General features: G+C 34.9%; 1 protein-coding gene across 1 annotated transcript; it reads left to right on the plus strand.

The window, feature by feature from the left end:
* The first annotated feature begins 12696 nt into the window (after nucleotides 1–12696).
* On the plus strand, nucleotides 12697–13707 carry LOC131862170 (uncharacterized). The gene has a single exon (XM_059214981.1). The coding sequence runs from the start codon at nucleotides 12697–12699 to the stop codon at nucleotides 13705–13707; it is 1011 nt and encodes a 336-aa protein (XP_059070964.1).
* The last annotated feature ends 8704 nt before the right edge of the window (nucleotides 13708–22411 follow it).

Here is a 22411-nt window from a genome sequence, read left to right on the forward strand (position 1 = left end):
AAAGTAGTTATCAAGTATTAAATGTATTTGAAGTGTTTAGACTTACCGGTCTATGTTGTCTGAAGTCTTACTGTGTTTAACCGGTATTGCCATGGTTAAGTTCAGTAACGAAGACAACTAGTTAGTGTTGTTTTAGCTTGAAAATGTTGTTAGAAAGTATTTGACTGTACTGATTCACCCCCCCCCCCCCCCCCCCCTCTTAGTACCAGTTAGGGAATCTATTTTTCATCATTATTCATCAATTGGTATCAGAGCAACTCCAGGTCCTCAGTGATATAAGCTTAACCACTTGAGGTAAAAGATCCCGCCTTAATGATGAAGAGGGAAGGTCCTAAGTTTAATAGAGATAACTTCAAAATATGGAAGGATAGAATGAAGATCTATATCAAGAGTTTGGGTGCTCAACACTGGATCTATGTTGAAAATGTCTATGTAATTCCCACTGGCACTTTAACTGATGATAAAAAAAGAGAGATTCAAGAAAATGGGAAAGTCATGGAAGCCCTTATTAGCATTTTGTCTGATATTGAGTTCATTGATGTACAAGATAAGGACATTCCTAAAGATGTATGGGACACATTGGAAACTATTTATGGCAGTGGTGAGCATGTAAAACAATCTAAGGAAGAGAGCCTTAGAGGAAAATTTGAAGACATGAGGATGGTTGAAGGTGAGACCATTCAATAATATGACATAAGAATCAAGACTGTTGTTGGAGATATCAAGAAACCTAGTGGAACAATTGAGGATGCCACCATTGTCAGTAAAGTCTTGAGATCATTGTTACCGGTCCATGCAATCAGAGTTGCTACTATTTAGGAACTAAGGTCTATTGACAAACCCAAGGTATCCTTAGACTCTATCATTGCAAAGTTAACTGCATATGAGTTGAATAGCTATGATGGCAGTGTTCAAAAGACTAAGTCATCTTTTAGAGAATCTGTTACACCAACCGAAAAAGGAAAAGAAGCAAGTACCAGTTATGAATCCATGCAAAGAAGAGGTATGGATGATGAAGAAATTCTGATGGAGTTTGAAGCTCTTCTTGCCAAGAGACTTCCAAAAGGTACTGGAAAATACAGAGGTAAGCTTCCTTTAAAATGTTTTTCCTGCAATAAGATAGGACATATAGTTGTTAACTATCCTAACAATGAGAATAAGGATAAACTAGAGAGGTTTAGAAAGTATAAAGGAGGAAATAGAAGAGATTGTCTTGTTGCAGTGGATGAAGGTATTACTGATGAAGAATCTGAGGATGAAGAAAATGAAGACATGGTATTTGTAGCTGTAAAGGAAGAAGTGCCTGACAAGAAAGAACTTGTCTCTTGCATTGACAACTCTAATGAGTGGATAATTGATAGTGGTTGTTCTCACCACATGACTGGTGATAGGAGAAAGTTTTTGTCTCTAGAAGAATATGATGGAGGTGTTGTCAGATTTGGAAACAATGCACCATGTTTGGTGAAAGGTAAAGGATCCATCTCACTTAATGGAAAAAGCAGTGTAGATGATGTCTACTAGGTAGAAGGTCTTAAGCATAACCTATTGAGTGTTGCTTAGTTAAATGATAAAGGACTCGTTCTGGAGTTCAAAGGTGGAGTCTACAGTATAAATGGTAAAAGTGGTGAACTACTGCCATCGGTAAGCAGACTAGAGGTTACCTGTTTCAGTTGAATGCCAAGATAAGTCGGTGTCTGATGGCAAAGTTTGATTACAGTTGGATATGGCACAAGAGACTTTGTCATATGAACTTTGATAATATTGTAAAGGCTAGTAAGATCAAGGCAGTAAGAGGATTGCCTTTGCCGAACAAACCAGATAATTCTTTGTGTAGAGAATGTCAACTTGGGAAGATGTCTTCCTCAACTTTAAAAGGTAAGTCTTTTTCAGCAGAAAACTTACTTGATCTTGTGCATACTGATTTGTGTGGTTCTATGAAAACTAGAAGTATTCAGGGAGATAGGTATTTCGTGATTCTTACTGATGACTGCTCAAGAATGATGTGGGTCACATTCTTGAAAGACAAGTTTGAGGCATTTGAAAAGTTAAAAGCCTTTAGAGCATTAGCAGAGAAGGAAAGTGGTCAAAAGATAAAATGCCTAAGAACTGATCAAGGAGGTGAATTCACTTCTGATGAATTCAACAAGTACTATGAAGATAGCGGTATCAAGAGGCAATTGTTTGCCCCAAGGACACCACAACATAATGGCATAGAAGAAAGGAATAACATGACTATAATTGAAGTGGCTAGAACAGTGTTGATCCAAGGAAAGGTTGCTCACACTTTTTGGAGAGAAGCAGTGAGCACTGCAGTCTATACTATGAACCGGGTACTCATCAAGAAAGGTAGAGTTAAAATCCCTTATGAGTATTGGACTAGGAAAACTCCCACTATGAGTTATTTTAAAGTGTTTGGTAGTAAGTGTTATATCAAGAGAGGTGAGCATCTGAGCAAATTTGATGCTAAAAGTGATGAAGGGATATTTCTGGGATATTCTACTAAGAGCAAATCTCTCAAGTGATACAACAATAGAACACAAAAAATTGTTGAGAGTATCAATGTCAGGGTTGATGAATCCCCTGAAAAACCCAAGGAAACCTGCAGGGAAGAAGTGGAAGATGAACCGCGTATAGCCTTCTAGGAACCGGTTAAGAAAGAAACAAGTAAAGATCTCGGTGTTCCTGTACCGATAGAAGTTGCAGTAGGAGAAGAAGAAGAGGTAAGTGAAGAAGAAGAAGAAAAACTAGCAGCACAAGCTAGAGTCATTCCTAGGTATGTAAAATTGCATCATGATCTGAAGCAAATCATAGGAGATAAAGATGTAGGGATACTCACAAGAAGAAAGGTGAAAGAAAACTCTTGCATGATTTCTGAATTAGAGCCCAAGACTTCTAGAGAAGCACTTCCATATGAAGAATGGATTAAAGCAATGGAAGAGGAGCTAGACCAAATAGAAAAGAATGCAACATGGTCCTTGGTACCCAGACCAGAACACAAGAATGTCATAGGTACCAAATGGGTCTTCGGGAATAAGCTAAATGAAGAAGGCATAGTTGTGAGGAACAAGGCAAGACTTGTATGCAAAGGATATGCTCAGGAAGAGGGAGAAGACTGTGGAGAAACCTTTGCTCCTATGGCTAGACTGGAAGGTGTCTGAATGCTACTTGCATTTGCAGCATTTAAGGGATTTAAGGTTTATCATATGGGTGTGAAGTCTATGTTTTTCAATGGAATCCTAGAAGAGGAAGTATATATTGAGCAACCAGAAGGGTTTGCCTTATCAGAAGATAGTAACTTGGTGTGTAGATTACACAAAGGCCTGTATGGATTAAAACAAGCACCTAGGGCATGGTATGAACGGTTACACTCTCATCTTGTGAAGATTGGATTTCAGAGAACAAGTGAGGATAGCAACATCTATCTAAAATCTGAAGGTGATCAGATTTTGATCTGTGAAGTATTTGTAGATGACATAATCTTTGGAGGAGATGATAAAATGAGTCATGCTTTTGCAGATAGAATGGAGAAAGAGTTTGAGATGTCTCTGATTGGAGAGATAAAGTTCTTCATTGGTTTACAGATTCAACAAATGAAAGAGGGTATCTTTATTACCCAGTCCAAGTATGTTAAAGAGGTATTGAAGACCTTTGGCATGGAGGAGAGCAAGCCGGTTGGTACACCGATGGTGATCGGCTGTAAATTGACTAAGGAAGATGATTCAGTGTTGGTGAATGAGAAGGAGTACCGGTCAATGATTGGTAGGCTGCACTATGTGGTGCACAACAAACCAGATATTGCTCATGTAGTGGGCATAGTAGCTCATTTTTTTAAAAGTCCAAGAGAATCCCACTTGGTAGCTATCAAGCAGATTCTTAGATATCTGAAAGGAATAGTTGACTATGGATTGTGATATCCATATAATGGCGACTTTAACCTCAAAGTATATACTGATGCCGATTGGGTAGGTAATGTGGATGACCGAAAGAGAACAACTGGTGGAGCATTCTTTCTTGGTGGAAGACTAGTCTCGTGGACGAGTAAGAAGCAGAGCTGTATTTCTCAGTCTACAGCTGAAGCATAATATGTGGTAGCATTTATGAACTGCACTCAAGCAATCTGGATGAAACATGTATTGGAAGGTTTCAAAGTACCTATATCTAAGCCGGTGAATATATTTTGTGACAACACAAGTGCAATAAATATTTCCAAGAATCTGGTATTGCATGCTGGAAATAAGCACATTGAGCTTAAGTATCACTTCTTGAGAGAAAAGGTTCAGAATAAGGAGCTTGTACTAGAACATGTTTCCAGTAAGGAGCAACTAGCAGATATATTCACTAAGCCCTTACCAAAGACTACATTTACTTATTTGAGAGGTGAATTAGGGGTTCTGCCCCTTCATGAAGTCAACTAAAGTTGTGTGATCCACATTAGTCAGGTACTACAGTGTCAAATCTTTCAAGATTGATGTGTTGAAGGATGCTACTCCATAGGGGGAGCAACATAGTGGAGAATGGAAGCTTGTGCCTCCACTTTGGCATTGTTGTCAAAGGGGGAGAAGATATCTGATGTATGGGGAGAATATATCTGATGATGCAGAATACACTGGTCTATGATGTCTACAGTTGAAATGCTACATTGAGTATTGCCATCACTGCCAAAGGGGGAGATTGTTGGCATATGATGAATCGACATGTTGATATGATGATAATTTATGTTGTCATTGATGTCAATAAGTGTAAGTGAATCAGTTTGCAGATTGGAAGAAGTTGGTGAACCGGTATGAAGAAATGCAGTGAACCGGTGTCGAGGTTTCACTGAGTGTGACTACCGGTTGGTAATCTCAGTTCTAGGGTTTTCGGTTTGGCAATCTCGCTTGTGCGATGCAACCGATGACATTTTGTGTTAAGCTAGCTAAGAGATGAAGATGAGATTGTGATGCCACGTCAGCTTTGTGCACATGAAGGATTTCCTTGAGGATCTTGCACGAGAAGATCGACTGCATTAAATGTCTACCTCGGGAATGAACATTCTTCTTAGTGGTATGAGAAGAAAGTGTGACGAGGTACTGATTTCTATGTGCAGTGAAGAATGGACGATGTAGATTGTCTTATGATTTGTTTGAAATTGTATTGCTCTATGCAAAGTGTTTGGACGGTCAGGATTGGACCGCTTCTATTGTAAACCTAAAATGCTTAGGGTTTAGGGTTTATGCTACCGACCTAATTGTTGTCTATAAGGTCGATGATGTTTGTTATTGTAAGTTGTTGGCTAATGTTGTGTGTGTATCCGAGTGATGAGATACTTGACAGACCAGTAAGAGAAAACTATAGAGTGTGATTGTAGGAGTATAGGAACTGAAAATGATCTGCCTTAGCATATAGTGTTGTTATCAGATCAAAGCTTTACCTGTTGTCTTCTAACCATTTCAACAGAAGGAAAATCCCTTTGTTGGGTAGCTTTAACAGGCTTACTGCAAATCCTCTAACCAGGTGACTCAAGATTCATTAAGTTCTTCAAATCCTCTAGCAAGGTAACCTTTAACAGGGTATATAGCCATCCCTTAACCGGGTGATCTTTAACAGGATTGGTTCCTAGCAGAACCTTATTGTAAAGTCTATAACCGGACTAGGCTCCTAACAAAGAAAGCTTCAAAAGAGTTCAAAAACAAGCTTGTGGGTATTCATTCCCACTGTGGTTTTTCCCATTTGGGTTTCCACGTGAAAAATCTGTGTGTCATGTGTTGTGCATTTTTCATGAGATGATTAAGTGATTATGCATGCAGAGCTAATGGTTATGGTATTGGTGACACACCACATTCATATGTTTATTGGTAAAGTAGCTATCAAGTATTAAATGTATTTGAAGTGTTCAGACTTATCTATGTTGTCTAAAGTCTTACTGTGTTTAACCGGTATTTCCATGGTTAAGTTCAGTAATGAAGACAATCGGTTAGTGTTGTTTTATCTTGAAAAGATTGTTAGAAAGTCTTTGACTATACTGATTCACCCCCCCCCCCCCCCCCCCCCTCTTAGTACCAGTAAGGGTATCTTTTGTTCATCATTATTCATCAAAATGGACCTAGTTCATAAGGTCCAATTTTGGTAAAGTTATGGAATTAATTTGTATCAATTTTTTGAGTGTTAATTCAATAGGTTCACCAAGGGGTGTAAATATTCTTTTGGGTGCGCCTGCCCTTGGTGGTCTTGGATTTCTTGATTGTAGTACGTTGGTGTTGTTTATTTGAGTTAGATTCTTACTAGCAAGATCAACTGGTCCTTGTAGATATAATATTGGTTGAGCTCTATTTACAACACATGCATCAACAACTCCATCATTTGTGACATTCTTGTTCCTAGACCAAAATTTTGGTCTTTCATTGTTTGTACTTGTGTTTGGCCCATTATCTCTGTGGTGTTTCATTATCCCTTGCTCTAATATGCCTCTTTCACATTTGATGCCTTTTTCCATGATGTCTTTAAAATTGTTTAGGCATTGCATTTGTAATGGATACTTAATTGGAGGTACACGATTTTCATTGAAAATGTCTACTTGCTCAGCTTCAGGGATATGACTAAGACATTTGTGGTATAAACCTCTCCAGCTTTGCAAGAATGTAGTGAAGGTTTCTCCTTTCTTTTTCCTTGTTGCAGATAGATCTATCAAGGTAACTGGAATATCTATATTGAATGCAAATTTTGATATGAATAACTCAACCAGTTCACCCCACGAAGCAATCTTAGGTGGGAGGTGTGAAAACCATTCTAATGTTGTCCCTCCAAGACTTTTGGAAAATAGCCTCATTAAGTATGTATCATCGTGGGCTACCTCGATACATATCATGAAGAATTCACTAACATGATCTCAAGGATCACCTTTCCCTCTATATTTGCCGAAACTTGGAGTTTCAAAATGCATGGGAAAAGGTGGCATGTATAACTTTTTGTCAAAAGGATATGGACAAAGGTCCTCCATTGTATAGCTCCTTTTATCATTGACTGTTTGCATACTGGTCATCTGTTTTTGAAGATTCTCCATTTGTTGAGTCAGGATCTATGTTTGCATCAATGGTGTACTGACTTGATGAGTATTTCTCACAAAAGGAACAATATTGGAGTAACTTGAGCTTTCTGAAATGTAGATTGACCATGTAGTTGTGTACAATAAGTCCCACTAGGCTGTGTAAAGTATGCAAATTGTGTATTGACATTCGATTGAGTTGATCTTGTTATCCCTTGATTCACATTTTGGCCACTGTAGGTAGATCCACCTAAAACTGAAGGTTGGGTTATACTTGTTGAAGAAGGGTTTTGAGCTATTTTAGCTTGCATTGTTACACTAGGCATTTTTTGAGATTTAACACTAGTAATTGCCAATGCAACTGTTGATGGTGTTGAAGTTGTAGTTGCTTGAGTATTTTGAGATACACCCTAGGTTGATGTTGCAAGTGTTGCTTGAGTCTGTGTAATAGTAGATACTCAAGGAACAAAATTAATGCAATGTCACACCTAGCGGCAATATAGCCGAAATGTTCACTCTTGGAGGTAATTTGGCCCCATTTTGGACTAATCATGCAAGATATTTGTCTCTATCATTATTGATGAGAGTGTTGCAAGATCTTGTTGGGCTGGTTCCAATTCTTTTTTAGTTAGATTATGTTGTATTTCATCAATGGAGGGCATCATGTTTATGTTTGTTGATAAGTTTGCGGGTCTCCAACCCGGTGTTTGTTGATTTGTGGACAAGTTCATATTCCATGTTGGGTTAACCGAAGGGTCACGTGATCTTGACTCTTTAAGACTCTCTAAAATGCGAATGCAAGACTCAACTAAATGTAACCAGGTATGCTTCTAAGACTTTCTAAAGACTAAAATGCAGACAATGCAATCTATGAGTGAAGACTTGCTATCAAGGATTTCCGAATTCAAACACAAGATCTTCAGCATATTGCTGAAATGCTTCAAAATCTTCCTCTTCTTTGATTTGATTTTTGAGGTCTATGTCAATTTGTATTGACTTTCAAACTTCCTCATTTATGACAACTTGGACTATGTCGTATTGGTCTTGATCAACTACCAATTCTTCAGCAAGAATATTTAAACCATCAATTACTTCTAATTGAACGTTGTTTGACCCAAGTTTGGGTTGCTCAAATGGGAATTTGCCATCTCCTTTTAGACCCATATGCTAAAGATTATAATGCAAAATATATGGAAAACCTAGGAATGATTGACACTTTGTTTTAAGGAATCTAACAAGGATTTAGAAATTCTGCTATAGTCTTTTCAACCAATTGTCTGATGGCTTCCTTTTGAGATGCCTTTTTTTTAATCTTTTTCCTCAATTTTTCATCAAGATGAACAGATTTCCGAATCTCATTATCTATGATGGTCTCAACTATATCATACTGAGCACGATCAACTTTTAGTTTCCAAGCAAGGTTGTCCAAACTATCAATTATTCCTAATTGGTCATTGTTTGGCCCAAGATCGGGTTGCTCAAATGGAAATTCGTCATCTACTTTCAGACCCATGTATTGAGGTATGTTTCTTAGACTCTAATGCAATACTTAATTCTATATGAGTGGATGCAACTTGATTGAAGACTACTCTTTTTGTGATGTGAGGACTTGTGCAAAAACTTTGTGCAGTATGATGACACTAAAGGACTTATACATTAACTAGATGTCTACGACTTAAGATCACTTGAGAAAGACATGTTTTTCATCTTTGAATTTTGCAAAAGTTTTGGTTTGATGTTGGCATTGATCTTGACACTTGACTTTGTTGAGGGACTTGATCTTGTTGATGTTTTGACTAAACCTGGTTGAGGTTCCACTTTGTGTTTGGTATTTTATAAAATGTTTGAATTTGGTGAAATGTAGCAAAGGACACAATAGACACATCAAAAAGAATAATAACACATAAATAATACTTGTTTAAAGAGCTTTTTCAAATTCTCATGAATATTGGAGTCTTTTTCAAAACCCCATTTTGTTTTCGTTGTAATTGGTCAATCGATAGAACATCAAGCAGACTCTCCTAATGGTCAAAAGGTCACAAGTATTACCACAAACCACATCTTGATACTCCATTAGCTCAAACAACCCTGTCACACCCTAGGGTGCGCCCATTTTTTAACCTTTTTTAGGAAATTAGACCAAAGCAGATTGCTCCTCAATTGGCCTATTATCCTAGGAGATATATGGTAAGTGTCTTGGGGGGAAATTGTTCCCCACCCTTGCACTGTGATAATCCAAGTGTCTAGTTACTGACTTAGTTGGGCTTCTAATTTCTAAGGTGTTTAGAAAGAGTTTCGTTCAAGTGGTCACAATCAGCATTGTTTTACACTCTGTTGAGGGAGGTCTCCCAGTCTGTAGAAGTTACACTCTACAGATTTTAACGTACCGTATAGGCACTGAGGGAGGCATAATGTTGTTGTGACAACATGTAACACTCATCGCATATGATTTTTATCACATACACATTTATTTAGAGTGTCTTGGATTACTTGGCTTTAGTCATTGCCACTTAGGTCGTTCCCTCTCACTTGGCCTTATGGGATACTTGGGAGGCGAGCCTTCTAAAGGTGTTATCCTAATGTAGAAAATGAAATAAAGCATGAAAAAGGTGGGTATAACTTTTTGATTACCCAAAAAAGGGGAGAGCACCTATCACCTTGAAGACAGGAAGAATAATGATTCCTTTTAAACCTTCATTGCAATGTTTTCTAAACATTAGAGATGTTACTCCAAAAAGGCATGGGGTTCATTTTAACTGTCATAGAAATGATGGAAATTGTATTGTTCTTTTTAACAACACCAAAAGAATTTTTCTACTCTAACCCTGCAGAGAAAATAACGTTAGTAGACATATGGTGGGCTATCCAGCCTAATTTTCTTAGTTAAAAATCTATATATTTTCACAAATAGAGAGCAATCTTGATAAAAACCATAACTAAATAGAGATAGAATGCAAAAAACCTAAACTAGCAATTGCGAATTATTGTGATAGAAATTGCAAATTGATATTTGAGCAATTGTGTAGCAATATCAGGTTAATCGCTCATTAGTTAAATGCAAAAATAAATTTTTTATTTATTTTTAAATAAACAACAACAAAAGACAGAAGATAGAAATTTGATTCTGTAATGATGTTATCCAAAATCACACGAGCCATCACATTAATGTCGTCATAAAATTTGTATTTGGCAATGAATCAATGGATGCTTCTATGATATTGGGCGATTGCTTCTTTTTCTTCAATTTCGCGAAGCTCTCTATCTTCTTTTAGGAGTCTTTTGTATGCTCTTTGTTCTATCCTATCTTGTCTTTCCCTCCTTGCACTTGAGATTTCGAAGGTTACCTTTCCTACCATTGGATTAGACACATTTTATGCAAAAAATAAAAAATTCTCAGAATTGAAAGATTTTTATGGGTTAGGTGCGCAAGATCAACTAATTAAGAAACAACAAATAAACAATTATTTTTCCCCTTTTTTGAGCAATTGCAGTGGATTTTACTGTCAATTGCAATGGATTTTGATGGCAATTGTGGATAAATATTTGCAATTGCGAATTTATGTCTGATCTATTGTGGATTCTGGTTTTTTGTGCACGCACGTATCTGCAAAACCAATTAAAACAATAGAGGAATGTTAGATCTGATTCATGTCAGGTTCACCAATTGTTCTCATGTATGAAATCATGAAATCGAAGCTAATTAGACTAAAAGGACGAATCACAAAATCCTTAACTAATTAAATCGATTTTAAACACTGTATAATGAAATAAATGATAGAAATAGAAAGATTAAACTAAATTAAAACTCCATATTCTCCACTTGTGCTTCCATTGTTCTTCTCCATAATTGTTGGTGTAGGTGGCTCTTAGGTATTGCACTGATTTCTTGCATAAGATGGACAATAACTTTGAAGACTCTAATTCTAGCTTGAATTGAGAAAAAGAGGTTGAATTTATATATTTTCAACACAAAGAAGGTGAGAATTTGAACTCAAGTGTTGATTGATAGACAACTAAAACTGATTGATCTGTTAACTCATTAGATTGATCTGTTAACATATTTGATTGAGGAGTCAACTCAATCGATTAACTAGTAGACTGAATAGATTAGCTAGTTGACTGAGTTGATGAATCAGATGCCTGAATTGATTGGAGAGATAAGTAGATTAATTGATCATTCAGAAAAGGTGATTGAGAGTTAAAAAGGGTGATTGATGAGTTAGTTGCGTTAACTAATTAGATAACAGATTTGATCAATCAGTTTAGATTTTAGCATGTGTTGTAGGAATTTAAAGTTGAATTTGATTTTCATTTTCAATTTGGATTTGAATTTGGACTTTTGAATGCTAAAATGCACATGAAAGTAACTGAAATTCAGATTTGGTGAAAAATGAATTTGGAAGAAATGAAATTAATTGAAATGAAGTGAAATTCGAATTAGGGGAAAATGACATGAAATTAGATGGAATTAATTGGAATTATAATTTGGGGATTGGAAGAATTAATTAATTAATTAACTGAAATGAAATTATTTAATCATAGGAAATTGAATTAATTAAATCATAAAGATTATTTAACTAAGGAAATTTTTGCAATTAATTAAATAATTGATATTTAATTAATAATTGAGATAGGGTTAATTGATTAAATGATGAAATGATAAGAATTTGATAATTAAAAATGTTAAATGTTCTGATCAGAATAAATATTTAACTTAATCAAATAATTAAAGAATTACTTAATTAAATAGATGAATAATTAGTGTAGAATTAATGAGATATTTTTAGGTGTCTACACTAATATTATTAGATAATTGTATAAATATAATTTTTTAAATTAAATAATTAATTAAAAATATTGAAAATAAATTAAAATAAAATTTTAAAAAATAAATCTATTATTTCATAATTAAAATTTATTAAATATAAAAAAAATTATTAACAGATCTTAAGGAAAATTAATTTCTTTTAATAAAATATGTTTTTTTATATTTTATAAAATAATAGTAAATATAATAGTTTGAAATAAAATAAAATAAATTTTAATAAATGAAATAGCTTTAAAACTGATATCATTTTAGATTTTATCAAGACTATTGAAAATACCTATACCAATTTATATAATGTATACAATAATATTATAAAAAATATACAATATTCTAAATGCGATTATTCTCAAGTAAATAAAATAATCTAAGCTTGTATATGTACAACGTGTAGAGTTCGAACTCGACGCGATGTTGCATTAATTAGATAACAAAAAATGGCTATTAATAGATAACGAAAATGGCAATGAATTTATGAAATTGCCAATAAAATATTTAGTTTTCCATAAATAACAAAATATTAGCCAATAAAATTAAATAATTTTCAAATGGTAGATAAAAATCACTAATACACTATAAGGGGCAGAAGAAGCAATAAACAGAAGAGAGAGGATAGAGCCAAAGAGAAGGGTATTATTGGTGTACTCGATTACATAAAGAAAACCAAGGGAGGAGGAGTCTCCCTTGGAAATCAATGAAAATAACAACATGGAATGTCAGGGGTCTATTGACCCCTGACAAAAAACGCTTGGTCAAGAGGGTTTTTCAAAGAATTTCAGGAGACATCATCATGTTGCAAGAGACCAAGCTCAATGAAGAAAAAGCTTTCTTTTTCAAATCTTTAAGTAGGATGTGGGATAGTGTCTTTCAAGAGGCAAAAGGCTCCATGGGTGGACTGGCGACTCTATGGAATCCAGATAAAGTGATAGTAGAATTGATTAATAAGCAAGATAACTGGATGCACTGTAAAGTAAGAACATTGCAGGAAGATTTGGAATTCTCCCTAATCAATGTTTATGGACTGACAAAGACAAAGGAAAAGAAAAGGGTTTGGAAAGAAATTACAGATCAGATCAGAATGTTCGATCTGGAGAAAACAATTGTAGCAAGAGATTTTAATGCAATCCTCAACAATGATGAAAAATGTGGAGGTTTAAGAATGAATACCCGAGTGATGGAAGATTTCAGAGATTTTGTAGAAAATAATAACCTTTTTGATGTTGTTCCTAAAACTGGAAATTTCACTTGGACCAATAGGAGGGCAAACGTTTGCAGAATTTTCGAGAGATTGGACAAAATATTTGTTGGTTCATTTTGGATAAGAGCTAGTTTTGATCTGGAATCAAAAATCCAGCCCATAACACTTTCAGACCATTACCCGGTTCAGTTAACTTGCACAATACCATTGATGAAGGTGAAAGGCAACTTCAAGTTCTTAAGCATGTGGTGGAGAGATTCAAACTTTGAAGAAAACATGGAAAAATGGTGGAAAGAATGTAAAGATATTAAAGGCACTCCTAGTTTTTGTTTTGTTCAAAAGTTAAAATATCTCAAAAACAAGATCAAAATATGGAATGTGGCTTCCTTCAAGAACATCTTTGCTAAAAAAATCAGAGTGGAAGAGGAACTAAATAGGATTAATAATCTGGTGATAGAGAAGGGGATGACGAATGAAGAATTCCATGAAGAGAATTCCCTTAAAGTGGAACTGGCAGAAATACTCCTGAGAGAAGAAATGTATTGGAGGGACAAATCTAGGGAATTATGGATAGACGCAGGGGACTCAAATTCTAAAATTTTTCATGCCTCATTTAAAGCAAAAAGGAATAAAAATAGAATTAATCAACTGAAAGATATCTAGGGTAAAATGGTTGGTAGAGCAGAAGATGTGGAGAACATTGCAGTCAAATATTTTGAAGACAACTTGGGAACTTTGGAGGGGGAGAGAAATGAAACAATTGATTATCTACTAGACATCATTGACAAACAGATTATGGATGAGGATAATGCTGCTCTTTTGGCCCCAATTTCAAAAGATGAAGTTAAAAAGGCAACATTTGATGGAGGTGTATCAGAAGTGCTTGAAATTTATGGGAGATGACATTTGGATGGTGGTGGAGGAATTTAGAAGGAGAGGCAAATTTTTTAAAGAAATAAATAATACTCTGATAGCCCTGATTCCAAAAAAGCAAAATTGCCTAAGTATAGCAGATTATAGGCCAATATCTTTGTGCAATACAATATATAAAATCATATCCAAAGTCATGGTTAATAGATTGAAGATGGTTTTAGATAAGCTAGTATCTCCAGAACAAAATGGTTTTACTCTTGGGAGAGAAATTGCCGATAGCATAATCACGGTTGCTGAAACTATACACTCGATGAAAAGGAACAAGACACAGGGGATGGTGATAAAACTGGATGTCAGTAAGGCATATGATCGGGTAAATTGGCTTTTCCTCTTTTCAGTTCTTGAAAGATTTGGTTTTGATTCTAAATGGATAAATTGTATAAAACACTGTGTATCGTCAGTATCATACTCCATCATTGTAAATGGTTCTATAGTAGGTTTTTTTCAAGCTTCAAAAGGTATTAGACAAGGAGATCCATTGTCTCCCTTTTTGTTTGTATTAATGGCTGAGATTCTGGATAGAAATGTCAAGAGTTTAGTTAAAAAGGGTTTATGGAAAGGAGCATTCATTCATAACAGTATTGATCCTATCTCCCACTCCCAATTTGCTGATGATACAATTCTCTTTGGGGAAGCCACTGAAAAGGAAGCAATGGTTATTAAGAAGCTTCTGAATGACTATGAAATAGGCTCGGGGTAGAGTATGAACAAGGAGAAATCAATGATATATTTCTTCAATACTAATGAGAGAATGCAAAGTAAAATAAAGGAAATCATGGGCTATCCTCAACGTAACTTTCCACTAAAATACTTAGGGGTTCAGCTAGATCCCGGCAAACAACAGAACAAAATGTGGGAGGACGTTATCAACAAATGTCAAGTAAAGGCCTCTTCCTGGAAGAACAAGTGGTTAACTCAGGCAGGTAGAATCCAGATGATTAAATCTGTTCTTTCTGCGATTCCCACTTACCAAATGTCATGCTTTAGGCTATCATTTAAGGCAGCAAAAGAATTAGACAGTCTATTCAAAAAGTTTTTGTGGGAAGGAGCTCAGGAGAAAAAGAAGTTTCCTCTCATCAACTGGGATACAACCTATTTAATAAAATTGGAGGGAGGAGCGGGTCTAAGAAAAATGGATTTGCACAATCAAGCTCTTGGGGCTAAATTAGCATGGAAAATGTGTTCTCAACCTCATAAATCATGGTGTAAGATTATGGCTGCTAAATATTTGGATTCAACCTAAGCAGAAAGGATATTTATAGTGGCCAACTCAATTAAGGGATCCCCAATTTGGAAACATATTTGGGAAAGCAGAAGTATATTAACAGAGCACTTGACATGGAAAATAGGAAATGGTGGAAAGGAAAAATTTTGGAGAGATTCATGGAATGGTGACATTTCTTTAGCAGAAGAAATAGACGACAAGGCATGGATTTATGAAGTGGAAACAGAGGTAGGCTATTATGCGACGGATTATATTTTGGAAGGGCAGAAGGAATTGGATTGGATTAAATGGAAATCAGTTGGGGAATGGAAGATGGAAAAGAACACGCAGTTAAAAGACATTCTAAACAGGAAAAAAAAAATTATATATCTTAACGAAGAAGATCAGTTACTATGGAGTGTTTCTAAAACTGGCAAATATAAAGTCAATCTGGGATATGAGATCCTTAGGAACAGAATAAAGAATGTGGAATGGCCCTCAGAGTTGTGTTGGCATAAATTAGTATTGCCTAAGGCAGGGGCATTCCTATGGACAGCTTTGCATGGCCGCATATTAACAGGGGACAGATTGAGAACTATTGGAATTGCTGGACCAAGTGTATGCATCCTATGCAAGGAAAATGAAGAGACAGCGGATCATCTTTTACTTTGGTGCTCGTACTCTAAAAAAGTCTGAGATTGGCTATTGGATAAAATGCAGTTTGGATCAGTGAGAAATCTAAATTAAAAAGTTTTTTATTATCATGGCCAACCAATATCAATAAATCAAAATGGAGTATACTGTGGGTGGTAAGTCCATCGCTGCTTGTGTGGCATATATGGAAGGAAAGAAACAAAAGAGTATTTAATGAGGAAGCTCTGTCTTATGATATGCTAATTCCAAAAATAAAAAGAGCCATAGAAGAGGTAATCAATGTGAAAGTAGTGGGAGGGAAGTATTGTATGTATTCTTCTTGGGACAAAGAGATGGAAAGACACTGGAATTTAACAAAAAATAGTGGATACAAACTAATGGAGAAGAAGCAGAATAGAGCCAGTGTAGTATGGATTCCTCCAAAGATAGGAAACTTCAAGATGAACTTTGATGGTGCTATCCGAGGCAACCCAGGAAAATTTGGATACGGTGCCATTATAAGGAATGAGTTTGGCAATTTTGTAGGGGCAAAATATGGTTCACTGGGAATCAATACAAACAACATGGCAGAATTGGTGGGATTACTAGCTGGAATGGAATGGTGTGTGGCACACGGCATTCAGGATGTAAATGTTGAGGGAGACTCACAAATTATCCTGAATGGCATTTCAAATAAGAATTTTGAAAACTGGAAACTGGAGGCGGTACGACCCAATATCCATAAAATAAGCGAAAGTTTAAACAATTTCACCCTCAAACACATCTACCGAGAGGGCAACGCAGCAATGGACTGGCTGGCTAATAGAGGCATCGAATGTGATGACTCAATACAATTGACAGAGAAGGAGGAGCTACCAGACAGATTGATAGAGATCCTTGCTGCAGACAGAGGCAGATTTCCTAAAACTGGAATCGGTTGACAAAGATTTTCTGTGAAAAGAAGGGTGCATCGAGGACAAACGTGAAGGTTTCAATCATGCCTCGATTGCACATAGCATTATGGGCTTGTCACATCTGAGAACTTTTCTTAAAGAAAAACGTTTAGACAGAGACTAAAAGAAGAGTCAAGCAAGAAAAGATTATGCTCGGGTACCAATAAGTGGGATCTAGGAAGTCACATGGCTCCCGAGAGGCTCAGATAGTTCAAAAAAGAAAACTCAGAAAAGATATGAATTCAGTCAGTAAGATTCTAGCAGAAAGAGGACAAAGTTAGAAATTGCCAAATCATTTTCCATCCTTTTAAGGCGAAGGTGAAGGCTTTTTTGCCAAGTGATTTTTTGGACAAGGTCTTAGGGGAGACTAGAAGGATTTGTGCTAAATATGGCTTTTTCGGAAGGATCAGTTGTGTTAACTGTGAAAATGCATTGATCGCACAATTGAAAAACTTGTTCAATACTGAAGAAAATGTTTATGAATCCATTAGGGGGCTTGTGGGCATTACCTTAAACACTGACAGACACTGGTGCGATGCTTTGGTGCTGGAAGCTGTTCTTCTTCCTTTGGCGGATATCATTGAAACAAAGGAAAAAGTGGTTGAATTAATAGCAGGTTTCATTAAACCCTTCATAGTAGATACGGTAGCAGAAGCCATTCTGGGTTTGGAGGAAGGAGTCAGAGTTAGTATACTGAAGGTTTATTTTCAATTTCAAAATTACCTTCGATCGGACTCTGAGGATGAGGAAGAGAGTGATGGTGACGATGTTGTTAAAGGAGAAGATAGTGAGAGTAGTGATGGAGGAGAGGAGGCTTCTGTGAGCAGTGAGGAGATTCGAGAGATGGTCCACAGAGAAGTGTGGAGGGAAGAGCGGGAGAGAAGGAAGAATTTTGGGGATGAGGTATGGGAAGTTTTTAGATGCGCAATCTTCAATGGAAACCTTGAACCATTTCACAGGATCACTGAGACAGAAGAGTGGTGGCTTCCGGAGAGTTCCACACGTAAAGCAATCGCGATAGGTGAGCATGCCGTTGTGATATACCAAGCCATAGGAGGTCAGATGTAACCCCGGTTTTGCGTTTGGGTCAGTGGAGGAAATTTGGAAGTAGCAGGAGGGATAACCGTATGGGCCTATTAAGCAAAGTATTTTATATATGTATTTGGGTTGATTTAAATGGTCTTAGGGTATATGAATATCTATTACAATGTAATTTCAAAATTTTCAAGTAATATAGGGAGCTATCCCCATAAAAGATAGCACTTATCGATTAAAAAAAAAAAAAAAAATCGCTAATACACTTAAATGATTTTTCCTTCGGAGTATAACTTTTCACCTATACACTTATATATATTTTCCTTTAAATGAAAAACATTTGCCTCATACATTATATATATTTCCCCACACAATAATGAATTATTCGCTAGGATTTTATGGAATTTTCATACCCTAAAAAAAAATCCGCCAATACAAATTATTATTTTTTTCAAATTTGAAAAAAATTTCGCCATCAATATGAAATTTCCCCCCAAAAAATAATGTTTGATTCGAAAGGATTTTACACTTTTGATCGGGGGGTGGTTTCTTAAAGTTATCCCTATTAGCTAGTAATCGGGATAGATTGGAATGTAAATGGGAACTGCCCAAGGAGGGATGGTATAAATTAAACTTTGATGGAGTAGCCAGAGGAAATCGAGGAATATTAGGTGCTGGATTTTTTATTTCAAAATGGGATGGAAGGATCATAGATAAAATGACAGAGCCTTTAGAATAGGGTACCAACAATCAATGAATTGAGAAGAGAGATAACACCAAATTAAATATTAAATGCATTATTAAAAAAAGCTTTAAGTATTGTTAGCTCCTTTGAAGCAGAGTGGTTTTCAGCCATATTTACAAGGAAGGAAATTGGGCAGCAAATGTTTTGGTTAATAAAGCAGCAGACAGTATTCGTATAGATGTAGAGTATTTACTTTAAGTCATGTTTGGTTTGTCAATTATTTTTATTAGTTTTGGTTTGGTAAGGTTTTAAAATCCTTTGGAGCGGGAATTCAATCCGAATTTTGAAAATTAAAATGGAGACTTCTAGGCCCATAGTGATTTAAGTTGGAAGGACACATCATCAATAATAAGAACGGGCATATTTTATTTAAAAAGTAAAAAGTAATAAGAAGTGAAGTGATGTAGACAAATTGTTAGGGAAAGTATTGATGAGTAAGAAAGCATGCGATCATAGCATCATCATATAACGTAATTGAGCGAGGATTCAAGAACTTTTTGCCAGATATGTCGAAGGAAGTACTCCCTTGCCAACTCTTTAGCCTAAAGTCTTACAGTGATCACACGAGTGGAGTTGGATACAGATATTGCAATAGATTTATTTTGTATGTCTCCAAGCATTCATTATGGGATGTAAATTTTGTGTGAGAAACTTCATCGCCTCTATTAAATCGAGATTTTATAACCATTCTTCATTCATTTTCTCTTTGTGTTTAGCAAAGCTATGTGGATAATTTCAGTGGATTCTAATATCAGGCTGGTAGCGAAGAAGCGATAAATGGCACTCTTGGGTCCTATCACAAGTAAAATGCTTCAACAAGTGACAAATATTTCACATCCACTCTTGTTGGATGTAATTTGTGACATACTCCAGGAGTTCAGTTTCTCATAGCCAACCATAGGTATAGAGTCAATACCGACATCCCGACTCATTGCTTGGCTACTATCTTGAAATTGGGGGAATCCAAAGTGGTAGCAAAATCTAATTATGTTTGAGGATTTTTAAGGCAGGCTTTTTAGGGGATATGGACAGAGCTCTCTATGAGAACGATCACAACCTTACTATCCCTCCATCTTCCTTTTACGGGTTAGCAAGTAGGAATGGAGTCCCAAGGCCTAGGTTTCCAATACTTTTCATATGGGATCAAGAGTGTTGGGAAGTGAGTATTCATTTGAAGAGAAGATGCTTAGACTTTATCAAAAAATTTATGGGATTTGCAGATGATGGAGTTTTGGTTCCCCCTATAGGGGATGATATTGATGTCACTCTATAGTGGGTTCGTGAGTTCAAACGTTTGACTGGAAGGTGTGACAAAGATGATCCTTTCTCAGAGAGCGGGAGTAGCAACAACAGTGAAGAATATGAGGAAGGCCCAGTTCTAGGGAGGGAGTGAGCCCTATATTGACTTATAGCCCTATCATGGTGTTGATAATATATACATGATAATATTTAGAAAGGTATGTATGGTCGAGATATGATATTAAATTATCTCTGGCTTTATTAATTGTCAGAGATAGTAGATCTACTATGGTTTCCATCCCTATTTTTCTATTTAGGGATTGTTGTAGCTTAGAAGTCTCCTCTGAGATAAATTAGTAGTGATATGGCTCAATATATGATTTAAAGAGATCCGAGAAGGTTTATTTTTTAAGATGTAAATTTTTGCTTATATTAATACAAAACGACTATATTCCCTTTACCGAGCAAGATAAATAAATCTGATTGTATAATTAAACATAGCTATTATATCATTTAAATTCTCATCATAACCTGATTGTTCAATTAAATCGCAGAGAAACTAACAAATTAGGTTTATGTCATAATTGACATCTTTTAAAGATAAATAATGTACTATTATGCTTATCCTAACCCTAACTTTGATGTAAACCCTAAACATAATTGTAACCCTGACACTAAACCCTAACCATAAATGTCCCTAATATTAAACCGCGTCCATAACCCTAATCCTAAACACAATCCAAATTGTAATCCTAAACCCTAACGTAACCATAATCCTCGACCAAAACCAAACCCTAATGTTGATGCTAACCTTAACCATGATAGAAATCCTAATCATTATCATAAGCCTAACGGTAAACTCTAACCCTAATCGTAGACCTAATCCGAACCATGATGTAAACGTTAAACCCTGACAATAACACTAACCTTAACCCTATCACCAACCATAACCATAATACTCATGATTAAATAAAGTTTAATATATCTTAGATTTTAGTATCTGCTTTGATCTTGCAACACATATATATTATAAAAAATAGTCTAAATAGATATATAAAATTTCATATATCTTTGTGTAATAATATAATAATATAATTTATTTTAATAGAAAGGTACTATATAAAATTATATATTGATTTATTTTATGTTTTCCATATCATGCCGCACAACTCTGGATAACATATATACCTTAAATTTTAATTTAATCTATTTTATATAGATTAAATTACAACTTAAGGTATATATGCTAGTTCTTAAGCCTTCCTTACTTTCAATCATATAGAGCACTTTCTAAATTGAGGAGGAAAGGAATCATTGTACAATGGTAGCAAAGGTAGAGTGTAAAGGTGTGAATACGTTAACAAAGAACTTTATTTTGTATCTTCAATTTGACAACCATTTAGACATCAAAAAGTTGATTTATTTTCAATATTTCTTTTTATTATTTAGTTTAAACAATTGTATTTCTATATTTATCTAAAAATTATAGTTTAATTTTAAAAAAATTCTATTTATTTTTTAATTATTTTGAAATTATTATGTTTATATTAAATCAAATAAAGAACAAATAGAAATAAAATTTTAAAATACAGATATATTTTTAGATAATTGTATTTAAAATAAATAATTAATTAAAAATATTGAAAATAAATAAAAATAAAATTTTAAAAATGAATCTAAAAAAATATTGACAGATCTTAAGGAAAATTAATTTCTTTTAATAAAATATGTTTTTTGATATTTTGTAAAATAATAGTAAATATAATAGTTTGCAATAAAATAAAATAAATTTTAATAAATGAAATAGCTTAAAAATTGATATCATTTTAGATTTTCTCAAGAATATTGAAAATATTTATACCAATTTATATAATATATACAATAATATTATAAAAAAAAATATAATCTTCTAAATGCGATAATTCTCAAGTGAATAAAATAATCTAAACTACTATCTATATATAATCTTTAATAAAAACATAATTTTCAAGTGAATAAAATTAATAATAAGAAGAAGCATCTACCTTTACCAATCTAGACAATATATACAATAATATTATAAAAAATATATAATCTTCTAAATGTTATAATTCTCAAGTGAATAAAATAATCTAAACTATTATATATATAATCTTTAATAAAAACATAATTCACAAGTGAATAAAATTAATAAGAAGAAGCACGAAGAAGCACCTACCTTTGTTGTAGATTTATAAAGAAATTTTTTTTGACATCGCGGGAATTCAATAACAGTACAGGCTGTGCAGGTATCAGCAGGTATTAGGTAATTAATGTAAGAAAACCAGTGGTTAATTCACTTCTTTGCCGCCTGTTTTGTGAACTAATAAAGAGGCACTACAAAGTTATGTCTTAACAAAAAAAAAACAAAGAAGAAGAAAGAGTCGCTGTCTTAACAACAAAAAAACAAAGAAGAAGAAAGAGTCGCTGTCTGCAGATCGCTGTCTGCAGCTGCTTTGTTTTGTATGAGCTATGGATGGAAAAGCGTCAACCTCCCCTTCGCCCGCAAAACGCAGTGGAGAGTCAAAGAAACAGAAACAGAAGGAGAAGAAGAATTCGCAAAAGAGAGCCCTGCGCAAGAGGCAGAATCTCAACCACAGCCTGCAG

Source organism: Cryptomeria japonica, unplaced genomic scaffold (genome assembly GCF_030272615.1).
Source record: "Cryptomeria japonica unplaced genomic scaffold, Sugi_1.0 HiC_scaffold_36, whole genome shotgun sequence".
Taxonomy (NCBI): Eukaryota; Viridiplantae; Streptophyta; class Pinopsida; order Cupressales; family Cupressaceae; genus Cryptomeria; species Cryptomeria japonica.